The 21,426-nt window shown below is 40.2% G+C and overlaps 1 protein-coding gene across 1 annotated transcript; it reads left to right on the plus strand.

The window, feature by feature from the left end:
- Window positions 1-7,250: 7,250 nt before the first annotated feature.
- rab36 (RAB36, member RAS oncogene family) lies at window positions 7,251-20,630 on the plus strand. The gene is made up of 11 exons (XM_036529634.1): window positions 7,251-7,302; window positions 8,193-8,301; window positions 13,328-13,419; window positions 16,627-16,692; window positions 17,055-17,156; window positions 17,310-17,374; window positions 17,675-17,726; window positions 19,123-19,204; window positions 19,447-19,537; window positions 19,749-19,865; window positions 20,217-20,630. Exons 2-11 carry the CDS (start codon window positions 8,224-8,226, stop codon window positions 20,279-20,281), a joined length of 810 nt encoding a protein of 269 aa, XP_036385527.1. The 5' UTR covers window positions 7,251-7,302; window positions 8,193-8,223; the 3' UTR covers window positions 20,282-20,630.
- Window positions 20,631-21,426: the final 796 nt, after the last annotated feature.

Consider the following 21,426-nt stretch of genomic DNA (forward strand, 5'->3'; position numbering starts at 1 on the left):
TGCGTGGTGGTCTCTGGCACACCTATGATAACTCTGCATGATGATGTCACTACACACTTGTCTAGAAATTAGAATTGCCTCACTAAATATCCAGCTGCGTAAATGGGTAACATGTAAAAAAAAAAAAAAAAAAAATTAACCTGCAAGGATAAGAGTGTCTGCTAAATGCCTTTAATGCAATATAACTTCATGTGAATATTCAATTACTATGAGAAGTACATGACAGTACAGAAAGAAAAAGGAAGGAGACAAGAACAGAGACCCATTAAAGGAAACACACACAAAGGCACAATGGCTACAAGAATAAAAGTCTTTCTTTCTAGGGATAGACACTTCCAAGTTTTTTTCAGGTACCATACACTAAGAGAAATGAAAACAGATAATCAAGAAATCATCAAAAAAAAGTAAACATTCTGCACTGTACTGAAGGGAATTTTTCAAAGATAATTTCTTTTTAGTGGTAATGTTCATACCATATGTGCAGATAAGCTGACAGCTAGTAACGGGCCATTTTTATTAGAATTTGCAAATTAAAATGAAAGTAGAAGTATATCTTCAAAATATCTGTTTTTCTCTATAGGTACATTCAACACTGCTATTATTAATATAAAGCCTTACATGCAGTTTGTATTCTTTCATCTGTGATCAAATATGAACGTTGGTCAATTATTGCCTTTGTAATATTTATGTCTCAGAGCTGAGGTCAAATGGCTTGCTAGCTAGGAAATTTCTGAATGAAGTAGCTACCGAAGCAGCGGGCAAACTAGCTTTAATTAATGGCCAGCAGAGGGAATGCCTGGTTGGCAGTTGCAGATTAACTGAAATCAAATCATGTTATTTAGCTAAATTTAATAGTCCCCCTGCTAATTCAATACCAGACATGAAAGAAGAATAAGATGAGGCCGCCACTCCCATGCCGATGTGTTGGCTCCATCAGTAATTTACTCTTTACACAAAGGACAACAACCACTTTCTAAACCAGGCAAAAATCTACTGTTGCTGTTGCTACGATTTGGTATAGGTGCTTTCTTCCCTTCCCTTCCAGCTGATCTTGGATCATATGCAAAATTTTACATTGAATACATGAAATTAGGTTTTGGGTCAGTACATTATTCTTGCATCTGTTGTCAAGGGCAGAAAGTATGCAGAGCCTTGGATTTCTGTGCAAAACAGCTTTCTTTTTAAGAGAAAATAAAAGAATCATGTTTGTATCTTTAACTGTGTGAAACAGATCAAACAAAAATGTTATCTACAATAATATGCCAATATCCCATATTATATTTGTATGTACAGTAAATTGGTGAGCAATTAACCTTGCCTATCCCCTCTTCTTTCTGCAGTATAGTCACACACCTATGCTATAATTCAGTAAAAACAAAATGCCTGTGTACCTCATTTTGTGAAGTAGTTCCATGGGGTCCCATACGTTTATTTTATGAGATTTTTTGTTAGCAGAGACATAGAAATGCACAGAGGCATGTATACTGTATACTGCAGGGATGCATTCTAGGATTTGGAAAAATGGGAGAGTAAGCAAAATTTCTTTAATTACAGCATCAGATGAGCCTTAACCATGAAACAAATTATCTAACACAGAGACAAATGCTAAACACAGATGAGAACAATTAGGTGTGACCTGACACATTACCTACAATAACAGAAACACACAGGAATGTTAGAATGCATTATGTATCAATAAATACAATGCACAACATATTACAGAAACATTATAGGTAAATAAAAATTACTATTAAACATACTGAGTGTATTTGAAGGTTTTAAAATACAGCAAATATAATATATAATGCATTAATCGAGACATATTAACGGTCCTATTTCACTCAAGTCCAGCAGTGTGATTGCCACTGCCTTAGCTCCGGCTGTTAATGTGAATAGTGAGTCTTGAACAAACACGCTTCACTTTTCATTTTCCCTGATTCTACTTTCCTTATGATCTGCTTTTTTGTTTATACAAAAATATGGACATAAATAAGGGCAGTCACTAGCAGTTTTATTAGATGTCCTTTTGAATGCCATAGTTACTTAATGCTATTAATTTCCCCACAATAAAGGCAGAAGTGAGACGGCCAGCGTTTATTTTGAAGGCAAAGTCACAAACCTCTGCTGGTTGCCTTTTGATAATGTAAGCAAACAACACTCTTTTACCATCAAAAAGTATGCTATTCTGATACTGAGGAGCTTCGTTCTCACAGGAGTCTTTAACTGAGGTGTACTGGATCCACAAAAAGGCCACTGGTTCAGCACTGGTCCCCTTAAATTCATGTATATTTCCTCATTTCTTCAGCCTAATTGTCTTCACTCAGTCTCTAATCAGTATGACAAGGATGTCATTGGTCAGTCAGAGTTAAATGTATTAAGGGTTTCTTCAATAAAACAATCATTGAAAAGCACTGATCACAGGCTGTGACTACTTTACTGGCCATTTTGCCAGTAAACATCGTTAACATCATTAGTGCCACTCACTGCAGAGGGAACCATTCAGTTTGTGAGTGAGAACCATGGGTTTTTCGCAGGCTACTTTGTCTGCTTACAGGCAAAAGAAACACCCTTCCTTAATGTATGTAGTATGGCACCATCCCAGGTTGGCTTTATATTCGTTTACATATTTACATTAGTTCTGCCATTAACAGCCGTGATATCAAAGCAATGGAAAGCTCCTACTACAATCGCTCCCTTTGATCAATATAAAGATCAAGTCAGCAGTATTTGAAACACTATGCTACCAAGTAGTGAAGTCAATGAAAACACATCAATCACGCATTTACTTTCTGCAGTGCTTTTTCCAAAGGACTTGCCAATGCAGTACTTCACATAATGTATTACTATATGTGAATGTAACACAATGGTAAAAGACGATGCACTAATAGTATACACAAAACATCGAGTAAGACAAAACATCGAAAACCCAGTAGCATGCCAACTTTCCTAATGGCCTGATAAATGCTAATCTTACAGAGGGTAATTACATTCAAATTTATACTCAGCTGAAAAATCAGATCAGCCAGTTCAGCTGATTTGTCTCCTTAGGTTCAGTCTGTGGTAGAATTATGCAGATGAATTCCAAGTGCAGAATGTAGAGTACACTATATCCAGAATGCTGACACATGAATATTAATAATTGCACATAAAAAATAAGTCATCGATTCACTTGTAGTATGAGAGAAACACACAGATGTTTTACACATATTAGCTAATCTTGAATGAACATTTATTAAATGATTATGTTGCATTATTAACAGCATTTCCTATTCAAATTATAATAACTGTACGTTTTGTACACATTTCCATCTGCTCTAGATTCTCATATTCTCACAGTAATGATCTACAAAAACTAGTTAGTATCATGTATGAATATTGAAATATATAGCCAACTATGGTCCTGAATTGCAGTGAAAATTCCAATAAAAATAAATGGGCAGTAAAAATGCACACAAAGTTAACTGTCATGGCTGCCTCTATCTTAGAACCTCATGACAATAGACATAGGTTTCATTACAGTTATATATAATAAAGTATGGAAGATGAACCAGAAGAATAAATTAAAAAAAAAAAACTATTGAAAAAATTCAATAGTTTGGATGGTACAGTGCCAGTTTTCCAGTAAGGCCCAAATCAAGCGGGATTTCCTGGTGAAATCTGGACAATGGCCATGCCTGTCATAAGCATACTGTATACCTGAACGTTAAGGGGCAAGTCAGTGGTTAAAAGTGCTTTGTTTTTCAATCAGACTTAAGGTTGTTTAAGTTATCTAATCATGCTTCTGCATATCAGACAACCAATTTAGAATGAAAATTAAAAACACAATCATTTAGTGTTGCTATGAATATGTTTTAATAGGCTTTTAATGACACAGCATCATAGAAAAGCATCAAGGACAAATCATATTGGCAGTACATATTTTCAAAATCCTTCAGAACTATATTACTATAATTTCCTGGCACAATGTTTGTAATAAATAAAGAAAGTAAGTAAGTAGGATTTTTTTTAACATAATGCAAGGCCTCATAGTGACTTTCTGACTGAATGCTTTCACATATTAACCTAATTATTGATTTATTTTGCTTGGGGACCAAGAGTTTTATTTCCTTTTGAAGCCACCTAGGCACACCAGAATGAACAATAGGAAAGTGGGCCAGAGAGTGAGTCAGAAAAAGAAAAAACATTTAATTCACCAAACCCGCACTTGCCTGTAAGCACTTCAGCAGAGGCTGGCGTATTTCAGAAAAACGTGTTGGTAAAGGCGGAGGGAACAAACAGTGTTTCTCTCGCTCCTCTTTGGGGGTCTAATTGAGTTGGCAGAGACCTTTGTTTCAGAAAAATGTCCCCTTTCATGCTTTTTTCAGTGGACTCTACACTTTCTGGTGAGTTTTACTTGAGTTATTCAGTTACGTTTCATTATTAAAATTGTAATTCACCAGAAGAATAAACAATTGAAATAGACCCATGAATATATAGTCTGACTTTCAATTACAGGTATGCTTTGAACATCACTACAACAGCTGGAGTACAATCCAAAATGCTTGACATTGCACATCAGTCAAGATAGAACCCTGTTTGATTTCCATCTGCCTCCTAGTGGTTGAAAATCACATTACACTCGCAGGGCATGTCCAGGTCCTGCTGTCCGAAATGAAGTTAGCACATCATATAGTCACCAATTCATCCTGCAGGAAACGTAGTCACCGGCTCCAAGACCACTGTAACTTCAGCAGGTCAAAGCCGATGCACCACCACCTCACTGGGTAGAATTTGGCAGACATCTCACTCCCTCACACACCACTCAACAAACATTAAGGCATCCCACACATAACCTTCTCAGTCACAAACCACCACTCCTTCACGAGGCCGCAAACCTGGTCCCCCTCTCAGCACGTAGTTCTGTTCAGTTTCCTCTCCTCTGGTCCTTTTTTTAAAAAGAGATGGACACTGTAGAGTACATGTGGTACATTTCTTTCATTGTCAGTAACAGAAGCAGGTCAGGTCAACCATGCAAAATGGAATGTAATTAAAAGTGTAGAGGGGAGGCTGAGAAATGACCATAAAACTGATAACTGGCCTGGACCTGCTTTTGTCTTGCACAATTACATAGCATGTCATTTTAAATGAGGCTTACCAATTTAGCAGCTGATCCCTTTTACATGATGGCACTCACTGTGATAACATTTCCTTTGTGTACTTCATATGAAAGGAGGGAATGAAAAAACTACAGGTTGCAAGTTAAAACCATTCTCCACGCTGTATTATAGTTAAAATAATGTAACCCAATCTCATTGGTATAACTACAATTATTCAGATGTGAAGTGCAAAAAGGTTCTGTAATGCTACAATATTAGCTACTATTAGATGAAAAGAAATCACCTTCATATGAGTGATCCTCTTTTAAAATGGGCAAATGTATTCATCCTGAAAATAAAATGGTATAAAAAATACATTTACAATAATTGTCAGTTTTGAGGCATGTTCTCTGCCCCCCTTACTTCTTGGTCAGGGGGCACCAATGATCCAGCTCATGCACATATGCTCCACATACATCCACTCTCCTCCCACAAAAGCTCCATGCATATGCATGTACACATTTTCACACAGTGATATACTTACCTGCAGTAGATATAGTACATAAACTATGCCATACCAATCCTATTAACCATCTCCACACAGCACCATGCCAATGGTATTGACCGTCAATTGACCATACAATGCCTACCTAGTCTTTATGGTAATTATTTCATAAAATACCTGAAATGTCAAACTAGTTGCTGTGAATAGAGCAATTCGGTTCTTTCGCAAGCTTACTAGAAAACAAGAAATTAGCCAGATTTATTGAATGACAAACAATTTTATATTTATTTATTTACTGTATAAGTTTCCCCTCCAAATGAAAGCTAATACTTTGTGCTATCATTCCCCTTGGAAATGACTTGGTTTGAACGCCTAGTGAACTGTCACTTAAATCAAATTATCTGGACAAACATTCTGTTGTTAACACTGGATTACACAGATATCATATGATATGATCAGTCCATTTCTATTAAAATGTTTATGTTTTGAAATGGGTCTTTTTAAATTTGCTATAGCAGAATATATCATTTGGTGAATTTTCAGAACCTTAAATGATATTACGCACATCATTAACTGCAGTTTGTGGTGCCAATTGGCATAATTGGCTAGTCCACAGATCAGTGCCTGGCCAAGTCAGATGCCTTTCTGTTTGTGTTCACTATCAGGAAGCCAGGCTGCTAGAACTGTGGAGTCACTTTTAAGTGTATAGTCAATTTAAACAAAATGTTCAGATCACAGTTATTACTCAACAATAAAGGCCTGTGTGCACCTGTTCAAATCCAATTCATATCAACAAAATAGCTGCTCTTAGCCATATGGCTACCCATCTTGTCGGCTATACATTTTCACTGGTTTCAACTGCGTGTAGACACTACAGTATTATTATTATGCCAGCATGTACGTTCCCATCCATATTCATAACACATCTTCAAAAAAAGGTTCACATTCATTAGAAACGCAAATTTGCACTTTAATACAATAAGGCGTGTAAAGCAGATAGCAGTTGCGCTATAAAATTTAACTGTAATGTATGATCATAAATAGCTACTATTTTTATAGCCGCTTTTATTCCTTTCGAAAAGACTAGTAAATGTGGCTTTTCTACAATATGTCATGCCAATCAGTCGTCTCGTGCTGAACTGTGCACCTGAGGCCCAACTTGTCCGCATTTGTTACAATCATTTTTGCAATGCCCTGCTCTCTAACCATGAAGTCTGCCGAGGAACGTGCCAAAACTGGTCATGAACCAAAATCAAAAAGCATGTCTTAATCAAACGCCTCTATATCTCGCAGACGAGTGATTTTTCTCAGCGATTAAGCAGAGGCGAATGCGTAGCGTGAAATGGGCGCGGTCATGGCGTTTGTCCTCATCGAATTTGGCACCCTTTTAAAGGCTAATCGCTATTTCAATTTTGTTTGATAAGGTGCATACGCTGGTGGAAACCAGATATATTCCGCGCTGAACACATTACTGTGTACACAACCCTCCATCTTGCATTTGCTGCGTTATTCAATTGTACGCTGCCGTCACGTGTTATGTTGGACCGTCTTGCCTGATGGTTGTCATGGAGATTCAGGCTGGATTTGATGCACTCTTTGCAACGCTGCAGAGAACTTGCTTAGCTGGGTAACTAGCCAGCTACCAAACAGTAGCCTAATAGAGTAATTTCTTCTTGGCTGTGCCTTTGGACCGATACCAACACGTCAGACTGATAGACAGCTGTAAGTATAGTAGCTCGTCGCCTGAATTTAATGAGCTGTTTCTGCAGAAGCCGTTCAGAAACCCAGTGATTTGTACTGGAAGAGAAAATAGCTAGCTGTCCAACTGCTAGCTGGCTCTTTAACACCAATGCCCATATCGATTTTTTTTTCTCACTCGTCCACTCGATGCTTACTGATTTAGGTAAATGGCATAACTTGTGATTTTCGTATAGCTAGCTCATTAACACATTAGCTGTGTTTCGCTGGATTTAGCTTTTACTTTTATGGGCTAACTTAATATTGATGTATTGTTACATTTTCTCTGATGCGAATTTCGAACATACAGTAACTGTTTGAACCGAATGTTTCTGCTTCATCGTGTGCTTTCCCCGCATCGTGTATTCGAATTGTATTTTTTTTATCCTCGTTAAGTCTTTTTTTGTTGTATGTGTGTGTTGGTTCCAACTAAAATCCGATGAACGACACAGTTGCGATAATTTTGAGACATGAAAACTGTATGAGCATCATACAGTTACGCCGGGGACGTTTGTTAAGTCAGCACTTTGCAGTCTCCTCCACGGCCAGCTTTTGAAGTCAAACATCTCATGATCTTGCCCCCTCCCTAGCTGGTAATTAGAGAACGACGAGAGCTAAAGTACTGAATGTATGTGTACAGGGCAGAGAGGAGCATGCAGTGCCGTGAGAAAGTTCAGGGTTATGGAAGTCGGAGAAAAGCTACCAAACTCAGTGCATTAGTACAGAAAGAGAGGTATTGCAGAGAGGTGGGACCCAGGTTTGACACACACAGACCGAGGTGAGGAAGAGTTAAATCGGGATATTCAGGGCATATGGTAAGATCTGATAGCTTAGCTGTGCCTGTGTCATGCAGTGCGGTCTGTCTTGTCCAACAGGTCTCGACATCACAGACACTGGCACATCAGCATGCAGGAGATGGCGAATGGGAAGATGCACTTCTCTGCACCAGTGAGCAAGGACAGGATCATATCCAAGTTCCCCAAGGTAGGCAGACGCCGCCAACAGCCAGCCAGATAGCACAAGTGAGATGAGGACAATTGTCAACTGTAGAGCATTCCATCTCCAGAGAGTCTTACATTGTGACCTAAGTCCCAAGAGGTGGTACAGATACCCAACATACGTTCATGTTTATGTTCATAGTTTACATAGGAGCTGTCTGTATTAATTTCCCCAATATAGATGCTCAGTGGTAGAAAAATTGGGTTATTGCTAGAATTTGCTGGTATACTGTGGCTGATTCTGAACTTATTCACTGATTAATTTGTTTAGATGAAAGGACGGTTTTGTGCCATTTTTAACATGAAATTTTGTGCCCAGCCCATGTGCACTGTTGCTAGGTAATTGCCTAGCCAGCAAAGCAGCTGTTCATTTTAAAACATGCCAGGTGTACCTCTCACTTAGATAACAGGCCTTTGGAATACCCTGGTGGCCAGCTGCTACAATATACAGTATGTGGTTCTATAAAATGCAACTCATAGACTACACAATGCAATGCTTAAGCAGCAAATATCACACAAAGCTAATTTATGTCAGCATTTATCACTCGGTGTTGAACAGTGTTAAATCAATTCTTGGTCAGCCCTTTGCTGTACTAATCTGCAGGACACAGTTACAAAAAGGAATACTAGTTACCACTGTTAGTACTGTTATGTTGCATATTGTTATGCAGAAGTGTTAAAGAAAACCTACTGATTGTAAGAATTGTAAATTTAGTACTAGTGTCACAATTATTTATATATATGTATAATTTTGGTTTTGAGTATGCATACTTTCACAACAGGGAGCTGATAGGTGACACCTTAAGGGTGTATTAGTGTCATATATTCAATATGGGAGTAGCAGCCATGAATATATTTATGAAGCACAGCAATACTTTAGGCACTCTAACCCAAATGTTGAAATTAGTCCACCAGTACTGAAAGTGCCAAAAATTGCTAGCAAAGTCAGCATCTTATTAATGTTAATGCTTGTCCTGTTAACCCCAGTTAGAGTGATCTTAACCTCAGCCAATAGCTGTGGGGCCTCTGTTGCCTTGGTTAGCGGACTCCATGTTAGAAGCCTTAGTTGAAACATCTGCTCCAACGAGGTGTCACTAGTCCAGCTAGACTTCACACGCAATGTACACAGAGAAAGCACACTGTCATGGTTTTGTGTTTATTCATCATAAAAATTAACCCAGTCATCCAATATGATAACAGACCACCCTCTAAAAGCTGGGAACTCTGCTGGTAGTAGAGAGCTGCTCCTACCTTGCCAGCACTGTACAGCCAAATACGCGAAGTGGTATTTTACTCAGACAGGTGCCGTGTGTAAACAAGCGCAATCATGGGGAAGATGGCATGTGTACTTTTTGTACATTTGGTAAACTACCTCTTTCACACACATGACAAGTCATCCATGAGAGTGTGGAGTGCACTGTGCAGATTTTGTGATTATACTGATACAACTACAGTACGTGCTTAAACTGTGCTAATATATTTGTAACGTTATCAGCAAAATGGTAAAAACATAGGTAATACACATAGCTAACAAATGACTCCAAATCTTACATTAGCTTGTCAATTGTAATGAGTGTCTCCCTTGAGACCATACCAGTGAACTTTCAAAATGTGTTTCACAATGATAAATCTTGTTCCCAATCAGACTGCATTTTTCCAGATTTTTGAATGTTCCTGTGACACACTGTCTGGTTTGGATTTGTGTACAATGTTATAATGTACGAAAAGACACATTTTTGTGACCACATTTTACCAGTTCTCTGCCACGACTCTCCAGAACAATTGATTAGTGCCACCCGTGATGACGTTTTAAAGGTGTATATGAATTTGAATATATGAATATATGATGTGAACATAAAAAACAAAAAACAACTAAAGGAATGTGAAACTCCACATCCATGACTAAAATACATGTATAAATGAGGAGGGGTCCTATTAAATTGCCAGTGATTTATCCATGTGTAGTAAAGCTCATTCACAGAAGTCCAACAAAATTATTACAAACATACATTTCAAAGTATAAAATACTTCCAAAGATTAACATACAGAAGGGCCAGTTCAACTATTGCTTACGCAAGCATACCCATATTTCCTGAAAGACGCCTGAATATTTGTTCTAGTGCCACATCAGATTAGGAGGTGTTGTAAAATGGCTGTTACACTTTGGGCCTGTAGAATGTGCTCAGATGGCGAGGCAAAGGGAGGAATAAACCGCTTATTGAAAACGTGTGACTCATCTTCACAGAGAGAGGCTCACAGTTGGACGTATGACTGGAAGATCACAGGACTGGAGCTAATTTGATGGAGGCTAATGTTTCGTTAGCTGTTTCCCACTGATCTGGGATCTGGATTTACACTGTCACTGTTCTGGACAGAGGAGTTTTCTGTTAGGTCTGTTTCACTGCCGAGAGAGAGGAGGTGCGAGTTATTACCAAGTGCTAAATGTAGTTGCAAATGTGCAGTACCTCAGTCATTTTCCCTGTAAACACTATTTCTCAAAACCAAATTGCAGCAATGCACCAGCCATTTTAGCTGAAAGTGAATAGACTTGTATTTATACAGGGACCTTCAAGCTTCATTCAGGGCTAATGTGAAACACTCATCTGGTTGATGCATGGCACACATTTTGCACTAGCAGCTTCACTATATGTCTGTTGCAGTGGAGGGGCCAGGATTTATACATTTAAATTTCTTTGTACTCTAGTTAAACATTGAGATCGTAAGATGGACAGTTTGTCACAGTCAGATTGGGAATGGGTCCAGAACACCTAGGAAAACCTCCTGCACTTTGTAAAGTGCAACAGGGTTTTAAAACCCAACAAGCAGGAATGTATGAGGTGTGGGCAACATCCATAGGAGGCTTTCAGAACCTAAGCAGGTTACTTCACTAGAGCAAACTTCTTGACACCCAGGAAGGATGACACAAGATTAAAAAGATATTGTTTTGTATTATTGCTAGGCTGTTTGTGCAGAATTTAGTTGGAGCTGTGTAATCATCAAATGATCCTTTTATAGCTTGGAATTGTAATATAAAACTATCTCATTCCATATGTTGTGTAATGTGTCTGCTTTGTGTAATATGTCTGAAATGTGGATGCTTATGTCAACGATCATGAGCCAAGTTTTGAAGCATCTTTTGCACTTGAGTCGAGTCTCCCACACCTTTTAATGAAATGATGGCCGCTCAAAGCATGTCTCACAATTCAGTGGTAAAATGTCAAAAAGGCTAAAAAGAGTCTGGGAGTGATGTTCTCTCATCAGCCGTTATAACTCAGTGCCTACCAACACTCTGAGCCTCAGATATGCCAGATGCATCATCGGCATCAGGAGGAGATTGTGTCCTGGGGCGAACGCAGCACATCCACTGGATGGATGTAAGTGTGTGATGCATACACTGGCAGTCAAAGGGAATTAGTCATGTATTGAAATGCAAAACTGTCTGAACTGCACAATTTATCCAAAAGCATCTGCAGAGATTATCATGGGCAGAACATTGATGGAGGGCTTAGGACATGTGTGCTGTTGGGGGCATAATATCACAGGACAGGATGACAGGACGGTGCCATTCATTTCTGTGGTGGCGATGCAAAGGTGTGGCTTGAGGAGGGACAGGTGACGAGTCCATAACGATCAGACAGCTGAAATCCCACTGTGAAACACTGGGGCCAGATTGCAGCCATATGATGTAATCTGAACCTTGAGCACCTGTGTGATTATGGATTGCTGTAAAGACTGAATGGCACTTCTTGTGGAAAGAATGCCCTCAGGCCTTGTTCAGCAGCATGCCGAGGAGCTGTGAGGTCATCTTTAAGATAAAGAGGAAAATCTAATGGGCTGTTTTACTGTGTGCGTGGTATGTATAGTAACATAAACATGTTTTCATTAATCAAGAAATTAACTTCTTGATGAGACATTCGTTTAGGCTAATACTGTATCATTCAGTGTTTCAAGTTACATTTCAGGTTTGGCCAGACTTTTCCTACAACTCCCTACAAACTTTTGTGGATTTATATTTGGATTTAGATTTTTAGATGTCTCTTCTTAACACAAATTGTGTAAATTATCTTCAAAGGAGCAAGTGCACTGCTTTTCATAGCTCAGTTATCTGTCTGTGCCCTGAAAGCAGTTCATCTTAAAATGCTGCTGCAGGAAGTTTAGTGCAGTTGATTAACAGGTCTTTTTGCTGGTTTGGACTTTGAATCATTTTTAATGCTAGCAAGAATAACTTGAATTGCAAGAAACTGTAGACAGCTGGTACAGGCACAAAAGTGGAACGCTCACAAACAGACCAGATGGGACTTAATAGGATGCAACTATTAAATTCTTCATTCTTGTTGAGTTTTGGCATGGTTTCATATATCAAGCGGTGCACAGAACCTGGACTTTGTGGACTATCAACATTTAAACCCAATTTGAAATGGTGATGGTAAACACTGAAACTCAATAAAAAAGTGTGTGAGCCATTTTTGAACAATACTGCACACATGCTGGACCTTGGTAACACTGTGTCTTTTTGCCAGTCTGAAATAAGAGGCGCCAGGACTGATTCAATGAGAAAACAGACTAGGGAAATGGTTGCTTTGACATACTTTGTATGTATATAAATTTCTATGCTAAGTCCAGCTTAACATTTAACATTTTCTGTGGTGGTCTAAGATATATTATATATAAAACTTAAAATGCTTCATAAAATAGCTTTGGCTGCCCATTAAGTGTTAGAAGACTGTGGAGTGATGGTCTGGGGAGCAGAGGTTAGACTATTAAAGTTGTAAAAAAAAAGGTTTATAGCTCAGAGGTTTATAAAGGTTTATTGTTGAATATTTTTCAGTGATGTCTGAATTGATACATCTGCAGGTAGGCTGTTGGAGTAACAAGCAGTTGACTTCTGACAGTGCGGTCAGTGGTTTTATGTAGAAGGCGACCGCTCCGTGTCTGCGTGTGATTCTGCTGTATGTTGCTGTATGTGGTAGTATGTTTCAGCTTGTGTTTGTGCGTGTGACCGTGTCTTGCAGTGGTACACCCCTCAGGCCTGCCTGCAGATGAAGGATCACTGGCACACCCGGGTGAAGACGGCCTGCCAGGACCGTACCACCCGCAACGTAGGGTGAGTCTCCGTCCGCTTTGAAACAGTGCCGCCATTAAGATTCTATGTGTTGACTTGCCCATGTTCCCATGTGGGGCTCGGGTAAGATTTTACCTCCACAGAGAGTGTGACGGCTGTTCTCCGTGTCTGCAGCGAAATGCAATTACAGCTCATGGGATGTTTTCATGGAGCTGTGCCGTTTACCACACAGAGACTCAATTCTTTCATCACCAGGATTTTAATTAAATCACTCTGCCGTCATAGGGGCAGGACAAGAGACCGTTGGAGCTTTCATTGCATTCAAGCAGTTGGTAGGTAAACCAGGCAACACGTAATGCTCTCTCACTGGGTGTTGTGGCAGTATTACTTCAGTTCACAGTAGTTCTCTAACAACAGCCAGCGTTATTTGGGAAGTAAATGACCTCTGTCTCTGTATGGCTGCCTCTGTCATGTAAATAGTGTTAAACCTAAACAGCAAGGGTTCATACAAAAGTTAGGCCTCTTATTTCTTACTTTCCATCCCAAGTGTCATAGGGAAACTACACAAGATCACAGCGAAAAGATTGTGGCTTCCTTCTGTTTAAAGTTCTGAGACACTTAGCTTGATCAGTATCAAGTGGCACCATGATTGATCAGATGCACACCAAACCTTCAAAATTGCTGCCTCACCAGATGTGCTTACAGCTCCAAGAATAGCCCACTTATCACACTGCATGCTACATTAAAGGATCTTACATATGAGTGGTCCTATTGGTTGATTTTCTTGTGTGTTCACTTACTGTCAGTTGCATCATTTGGAACATTGCAAACTAACTTTGGATTGTGTGCCAAGTATACCGTACCCACCTTATCACAGTGTGCCACAGAAAAATAACAGTTCTATATTTATCAGTAGAACAGTGTGATGCTTAGAAATGAGACTGTGCAACATCATTTAGTAACTTTCAATAATATACAATGGCATAAATGTGCCAAAGTTGTAACACAGACGTTAGCAAGGATGGTAGAATTTTTTAATAGCATTGGTGGTTACCCTCCATTTCTGGCTCAGCAAAGATTTCATAAGAAAATTTGAAAGTGAACATCTTGGGGTCTCATAACATTTGCTAGATTGGTTAGCTTGTCAGCTGTTACAAAAGTAAATAGTACCACTGTAAATTACAGCCCATCACACTGTTAACTAAAAATGCTGAGCTGTACTGATACGCTCAAGAACAGAACATTTTAGGGCAAAGATATTGTTTTAATTAATACATATTAAAATTCTGTTCATTATCATCTGTCACAAAACCACCAGTTTCTGAAATAGCCAGGAATAACATAAACTTAAATTAACACCAGGAGAGGCAAAGCATGATGGATTTTTGTCTTGTAGTTCACAAGGTCCCCAGTCAGTGCACATGTGTGCCTAAAGACAAGGCTTCTGACACAGTAAGCTTTAAAGGTGCTGGATTTTTGGCATAGGGAGAAACATGTTGAAAAGGTGACTAATAAACAAAACACTAGAGTCGTACCACCAACCATCACAAACACACATGGGACTGTTAGACAAGCTCTTCTGGAGGGCGGAATCTTGTCCTTGAATATCACTGACACATCAACACGAGAGTGCCAACTCAGTCAAGACTGAACTAATCAGGAGTACCATAGAGCAGATGGGTTTTATATCAGCTTCTGGTTTTGCTTGGGCTGGCACACTTCCAGTTCATTTGAAACCTGACACCTATGAAGGTGAGAAAATTGACACTAATTAAAAGTTATGGTGAGAAAAGCAGGTTGTGTGTGTTGGGGAGGGGGAGGAGGGCTCATCAGTTCCCCGAAGAAGAAAATAGAGAGGATGCACCTGAGGAGTTTTGTATTGAATGAACATGGCCGATGCAGCACAACAACAGCGCTCCATACTGTAATTTCACTGCACCACAGTGGCTCATTTTCAGCCATTCTGAAGTCCGTGCCCATTAGTCAGCAGGTACTAGCAGGGCTTAAGGGCACACCATGTAGCTCAGAGAAACAGGCCCCGTAGTTGGGGTGCCAGGAAATTACTGCAGGGAATCATGGGATGGCCCTGCACAAGTTCAGAAGCCACAGGCAAAGAAGGAACTTTGACAAAGTAGTAGCTTCACCTTTGTTTGACTTATAAAAAAAATAACCATATTTGGAATAATGTCAATGCTGTAACTTTTTTGTGTTGAGGAAATCATTAGGTTGGAGTTTTCTCAATCTTGCTGTGGCAACTCATACCAGGGGAAATATCTTGTACTTTTTTATGCAAAAAAAATTTAGAGACTTAAATGGATCAGAGTCAGACATGTCTACTGTAGTGTTTTTGTCTGTATTTCTGAAAAAATTAGCATATCAGTTTCATTTCATTATACATTTTATCTTCTGTATTGCTGCTTTCAACACTGTCATCCAGGTGCATTAATGTGTTTGAGGAAAAGGCATTTGTTACTTTTAGATGGTACCAAGTTATGGCCTGTTATGTATATATGATTATGTACTGTAGACACAAGTATTTGAGCCATATGACCCAACTACTACCCTGTCCCCCTATTCACTGGTCTTTCTTCTGACAATAGCGTGCAATATCCCAATGACACAGATCGTGGAGTTTACAATATCAGGATAATACTGTAAACTTCTCTTACACATTATACCTACAACCTGCATACAAGCTAACATCCATGCATAGAATTTTTTGACATGTTTCTGTCGGGACCTACACGTATGAAACTATCCAGATTATTATAGTCATTATTTTAGGTTGTCAGGTTTCATTGATCGAGGTTGGACCTTGCTACATTATGGCTGCGATGGACCCTAAATCTTACTCTCAGTAAACAAACCATGAAACGCAGTTCACAACAATGAAACAGTGAACTTAAGAGAACTTAAGTGAACTTAAAGAATCCCAAGGTAGCTCCGGAAACACTGAGTCGGAAAGGCATGTGACATGATGTTTTGGCCACATGGGATCAGAGTTCATTGTCAGTCAGCTGATGTTTAAAAAAATCACATAGGAATGAGTTTTTTCTGGGTAGTGTTACTGAAATTATACGTTTTAACAAATGATTTTATAGGACTTGATTTTTAAGAAAGTGAAACATGAATGAGGAGATGTATGCTCAACATAGTGTAAATCTTTTTAAAGAAAAGTGGACCGCCCCCCCATACGAATGTTTCATACATTTATTTTTCTCTTCCTGTGTTTTGCTTCCATCCATGAAGAATGAAAATGTCCAAAGTGGTGGTGGTTGGAGATCTCTATGTGGGAAAGACGTGTCTGATCAACAGGTAAAGCACGGAAGAGCTGTAAAACACCGACTGACACCTTCAGTAAGGGGTTGTTCTTTTCTTTTTTTTTTCCACCGCAAACAACAAATTTGCGTAATTACAAGGAAAACCGTCAAATGTAGAATATCACTTTAGATCTTCAGTGTGGTGAAGTTTGCAACAATTCAGTGTCCCCACGCAGTGTTTCGTGTTAAACGTTACATGTTAACTGCAACAAAAGGATTTGTGCTATAGCTATAAAAACAGTAAAACTGAGACTGGTGGTTTCACATGTGTGTTTGCTTTTGTTGTCGGTGCCCCCCCCCGCCCCCTTCCCCGGGTTTGTCCGCTCATAGGCTGTCTCCTTGTGCACTTCCACGCAGGTTCTGCAAGGACATGTTTGACAGGGACTACAAGGCCACCATCGGGGTGGACTTTGAGATCGAGAGGTTCGAGTTATCCGGGGTGCCCTACTCTCTGCAGATGTGAGTGTGCCTGTGTCTTATGCTGAGCATGCTGTTATGTCAGTGCATGTACCGGATCATTTCTTTCGGCTCTTTCCTTCTTCCTCCCATCGTCAGCATATGTAGCATGTGTTGATAGCTCACTGTGATGGTGCCTCTTCTGTATCCTTGTAGTTGGGACACGGCCGGCCAGGAGAAATTCAAATGCATTGCCTCGACATACTACAGAGGAGCTCAGGGTAAGAGAAAACATCATGCCCTCCCAACCCGCGGGTTCCCTCACTGCCTCCTAGCCATCTCTCCTTCCTCTGTGTCCTTCCTTCCCTTGATTTTTTAAAAGAAAGTCTCCTTTCTTTCCTCTGCTTACTCTCAGTCTCTTTGTCATGTCACACCACTTTTCTCCCTTTCATCCCTGATGCAGTGTTTTAATGTTAATAATTCAAAATTCACACAACACACTGGAATCCTGCTGAAAGAATGTGCGATATTTGGCTCGCCCGCTCACCCCTGGCCGCTATGTTCCGCTCTGTTTTTCGCAGTGATAATCATCGTTTTCGATTTGGCGGACATCAGGACTCTGGAGCATACGCGGTAAGCTGAGGGCAAGGCGTGGTGTGGCCAAGCTGCTTGACGGCAGTAGAGCAAGTCACTTCTCTCATCAAATGATTGAGTGCATCTGTCCAGGCCAGTGATTCTGAACTGGGCTGAAGCAGTGAAAGGCATGAAGTGTGAGCTGGGGAAAAAAAAGCGTATCTGTTCACTTCTTGTGTGAATTCAGACAGGGAAAACCTGCTGGTGCTATGTGATTGAGAGGAACAGCAGGATGAGGAGCATTTCAAATTTCAAGTACATTTCAAACATTTGTTTTCATTTGCGTTTTATTTTTATTTTATGCACTTTTACCTCAGCTACAGAGGCATAGTACACATATTTTGTGTAGGATGCATATATTGTCATGCTATAAAAATTTTTAAATGTTCTAATAAATTGTGTAGAATTGTTCTTAAATTGTCTGATTTTACATATATGATATACAATTATATTGAATAATTTGGAAATGTATATCATATGGCAATGCAGTGATAAACAACATATATAGCAGTGTTTCTCAATCCTACTCCTGCTGGCCCACTGTCCTGCATATCTTCTGTCTACCTTTGCTCTACCTACCTGACTGAACTCATCAGTGGCACTTTTGAGTAGCTGAGCACACCTGATTTAATCAAGCAGCAAGGATAGATAGAAGATACGCAGGACAGTGGGCCGCCAGGAGAGGTGTGAGAAACGCTGTATTATAGAAAAGACTGAATGAATATTTTTGTACCGTAGAAATGCCTTTTAAAGGGATGTTACTGTTGTATACTTGAATAAGCCGAACTGCAAATGTATGTTAAATGAATTTGGTTTCAAAGTAACATATGGAATCATAGTTTAAGTCAACTGGAAGTGTGTGTCCAGTTTACTTTTTCAAGATTTTAGCTTCAGAGCTAGTTGACTAGCTTCATAAGTAATCTAATTGCTATCCTGCACTAAATATGTATTAGTTGGTTGCCTAGCTGCTTCAGTTGTTAGATGCTTGCATTTGTGGATGAGTGGCACTGTTTGAACAGAGGAAAGCAAAGCTTTATTTCAGAAACACATTTTCAAAAAAAAAAAATAAAAAAAAGTTTGTGTCTTCTTTGAGACAAGGGGCTCCTTTGAGACAATAGCACAAGGCACACTGCTGCCACCTATGGCACTGAACACATATTACTTACAATCAAACGTGTGGCTACTTGTGGCTAGGAGAATCAGGTGAAATTTGGTGAAATTTCATATATGGCAGCACCAGTAATTTGTCATAGAACTAAAAATGTACACATGATTTCAATAATAACTGTTAGATGGTAAATTTGAGGATGTAGCCCTTGTAGGTGATTTATTTCCTCAGCACAGTATTTCCTTAGTGCTTTTGTAAGATTAAATGTATTGCCGGTGTCTCCTTCAGGCAGTGGCTGCAAGAAGCAATGAGGGAGAATGACCCTGGATCCTGTTTCATCTTTCTGGTCGGCACCAAGAGAGATTTACTGGTGAGAGTGCAGGATGCTGCTACGAGGTTCAGTCCTCACACATAAACACGTGTATGTACATGCACGCACACACACGTGTGCTCACATGCACAGTAAAAGCACTCACATAGATTTGCATATAGGTTTTCTGTGAGGCAGTTACATTCTCTCCCATAAGCACACGCACAGAGCTCTGGGGTGTTTGTCTTGCTTCCCTTGTGCCCTTGAACATGGTCACCTCCCTGTCCCCTGTGTGTACACAGTCCTCAGCAGAATGCCACAGGACCGAGAGAGACGCAGTAAAGATGGCATCCGAGATGCAGGCCGAGTTCTGGTCGGTCTCCTCCAAAACGGGTAATGAGAAGACACATTACATGACATGCTGTGACCCATTCGCTCCACACGTGGAGCTCCTACCGCTCCACAGTCTGACCCCAGAACAAATGCAATTAATGTGTATTCTCTTGGAAAACATAGTGATAAACGTGTGTGTGATGTTGGGTTTGAGTCTGCACACCATCACGGTCTGCAGCTGGGTGTGACGTGCTCTGTGGCTGGCTTCCAGGGGAGAACGTGAGGGAGTTCTTCTTTCGGGTCGCGGCCCTGGCCTTCGAGGGCTCCATGCTCAGGGACCTGGAGGGAACTGACACTCACTCTCACATCGGAGCTGGAGACCTCATCAGTAAGAGACGGGGAGCGCAAAAGTGCATGGCAGGGGTGAAAGAAAAGGGAGAGAGAGAAAGGGTGGGAGGGAAGCGAAAGATGGGGGGGGTGACAGAGCGGAGCGAAAATTGAGTGGAAGACTCATGAAGCACAGACATTTACAATAGACTGGAGGAAAGCAAAGGCTGGAAAAGATAGGTAACAACAGGAGAGAAGATGCTGCAAGGGGAGCAATATAGTGTACACTTAACCTCCATTCCTACTACGCGTCATTGTAGAAGGCTTAGGCCATACTGGTGTATGTCTTTAATATAACCTGACAGGAGCTGGCATTGTATTCCGTCACATGTGGATGTTCACCTCTCTGTAGGAATTGATCAAGGCACAGCTGAGGAGCCCAAGGCCAAAAGTGTGAAGAAGCTATCCTGCTGTTAAAGAGAGAGGTGTGGGGAGGGAAGAGAAAGGGAGTGAGAAAGCACAGCAGAGGAGAGACCTGCGGGGAAGACAATGATGAGAAGAAGGGGGGTGGAGGGCGACAAGGGCATCGGCTGAAATGATGCTGAATCGTGACCACGGTCCTCGAGCACAGCCCATGTTCCCCCACCCCTGAACCAAAGCAATCGGTCTGCCTCGGGTGCTCCATCAGCTCTGTGAACATCTGGGTGTTCATCCACCTTCCGTGACTCTTGACCCTTGACCACTGCCACTGATTTGGGAGCAACGGCCTAGACCTCTGCAGCATTTTCATTTAAATTCCAGGACAATTGGCAGTATTGTTACCATGTTGGAGAACCTGGTGTATTAATCACAATGCCCTTTTATTCAGTATGGCAATCTTACATGTAGTTTCATAGGGCGGAGTATTTTTAAATGTGTATAAAAATTGAATTTCTAAGCTTGGTTGTGAATATTCATTTCAAACAAACAAAGAAAAATCACCTAGCACAAATACAGGTCACTGAGGGTTAAATGCTGCTGAACCACTGAAGTTCTGATATGTTGTGGATTTGGTTGCTTATAAATTTAGTACACAGCTGCAGACATAAGTAATTCCCATCTCACATTCATACAGCTATGAAGAAAACATTGCCATGGTTTTTGGTTGTGACTACAAACCAGTCACAGTCATTATGCATGCACCATAGAGGGGTCTAAAGTATACAATCAACTGAGACCACCATTTTCTTTTGTTATAATCGGCTGGATTTGCAATGACCTCACTATGTTCTGCACAAATCAAACATGGACAAGATCTACATCTGCACAAGGCTAAAACAAGACTGGCTTGTCTGCTGTGTTGCTCTATCTGTTGTTCCAAACGAATCTCAGTTAAGATGGTACATAACTGTAGATCTTGTCTTCTCTAGTATACGGTATTTTAGTGCCATCTACTAGTCTCCCTCTAGGATAGATATGAGGTCTAAATTGAGACAAAGGGCAGGGCTGACGTAACACACAGGTGTTAAATAAGAACACAGGTGTGAACAATTTCTAATTAACACAGGTGAGACATTAACTAAATGAGACATAGAACCCAGGAAGTTATGTGGCCATCTGGTGGCCAACCTGGGAAGCAGGTG

This window comes from Megalops cyprinoides, chromosome 5 (assembly GCF_013368585.1).
Source record: "Megalops cyprinoides isolate fMegCyp1 chromosome 5, fMegCyp1.pri, whole genome shotgun sequence".
NCBI lineage: Eukaryota > Metazoa > Chordata > Actinopteri > Elopiformes > Megalopidae > Megalops > Megalops cyprinoides.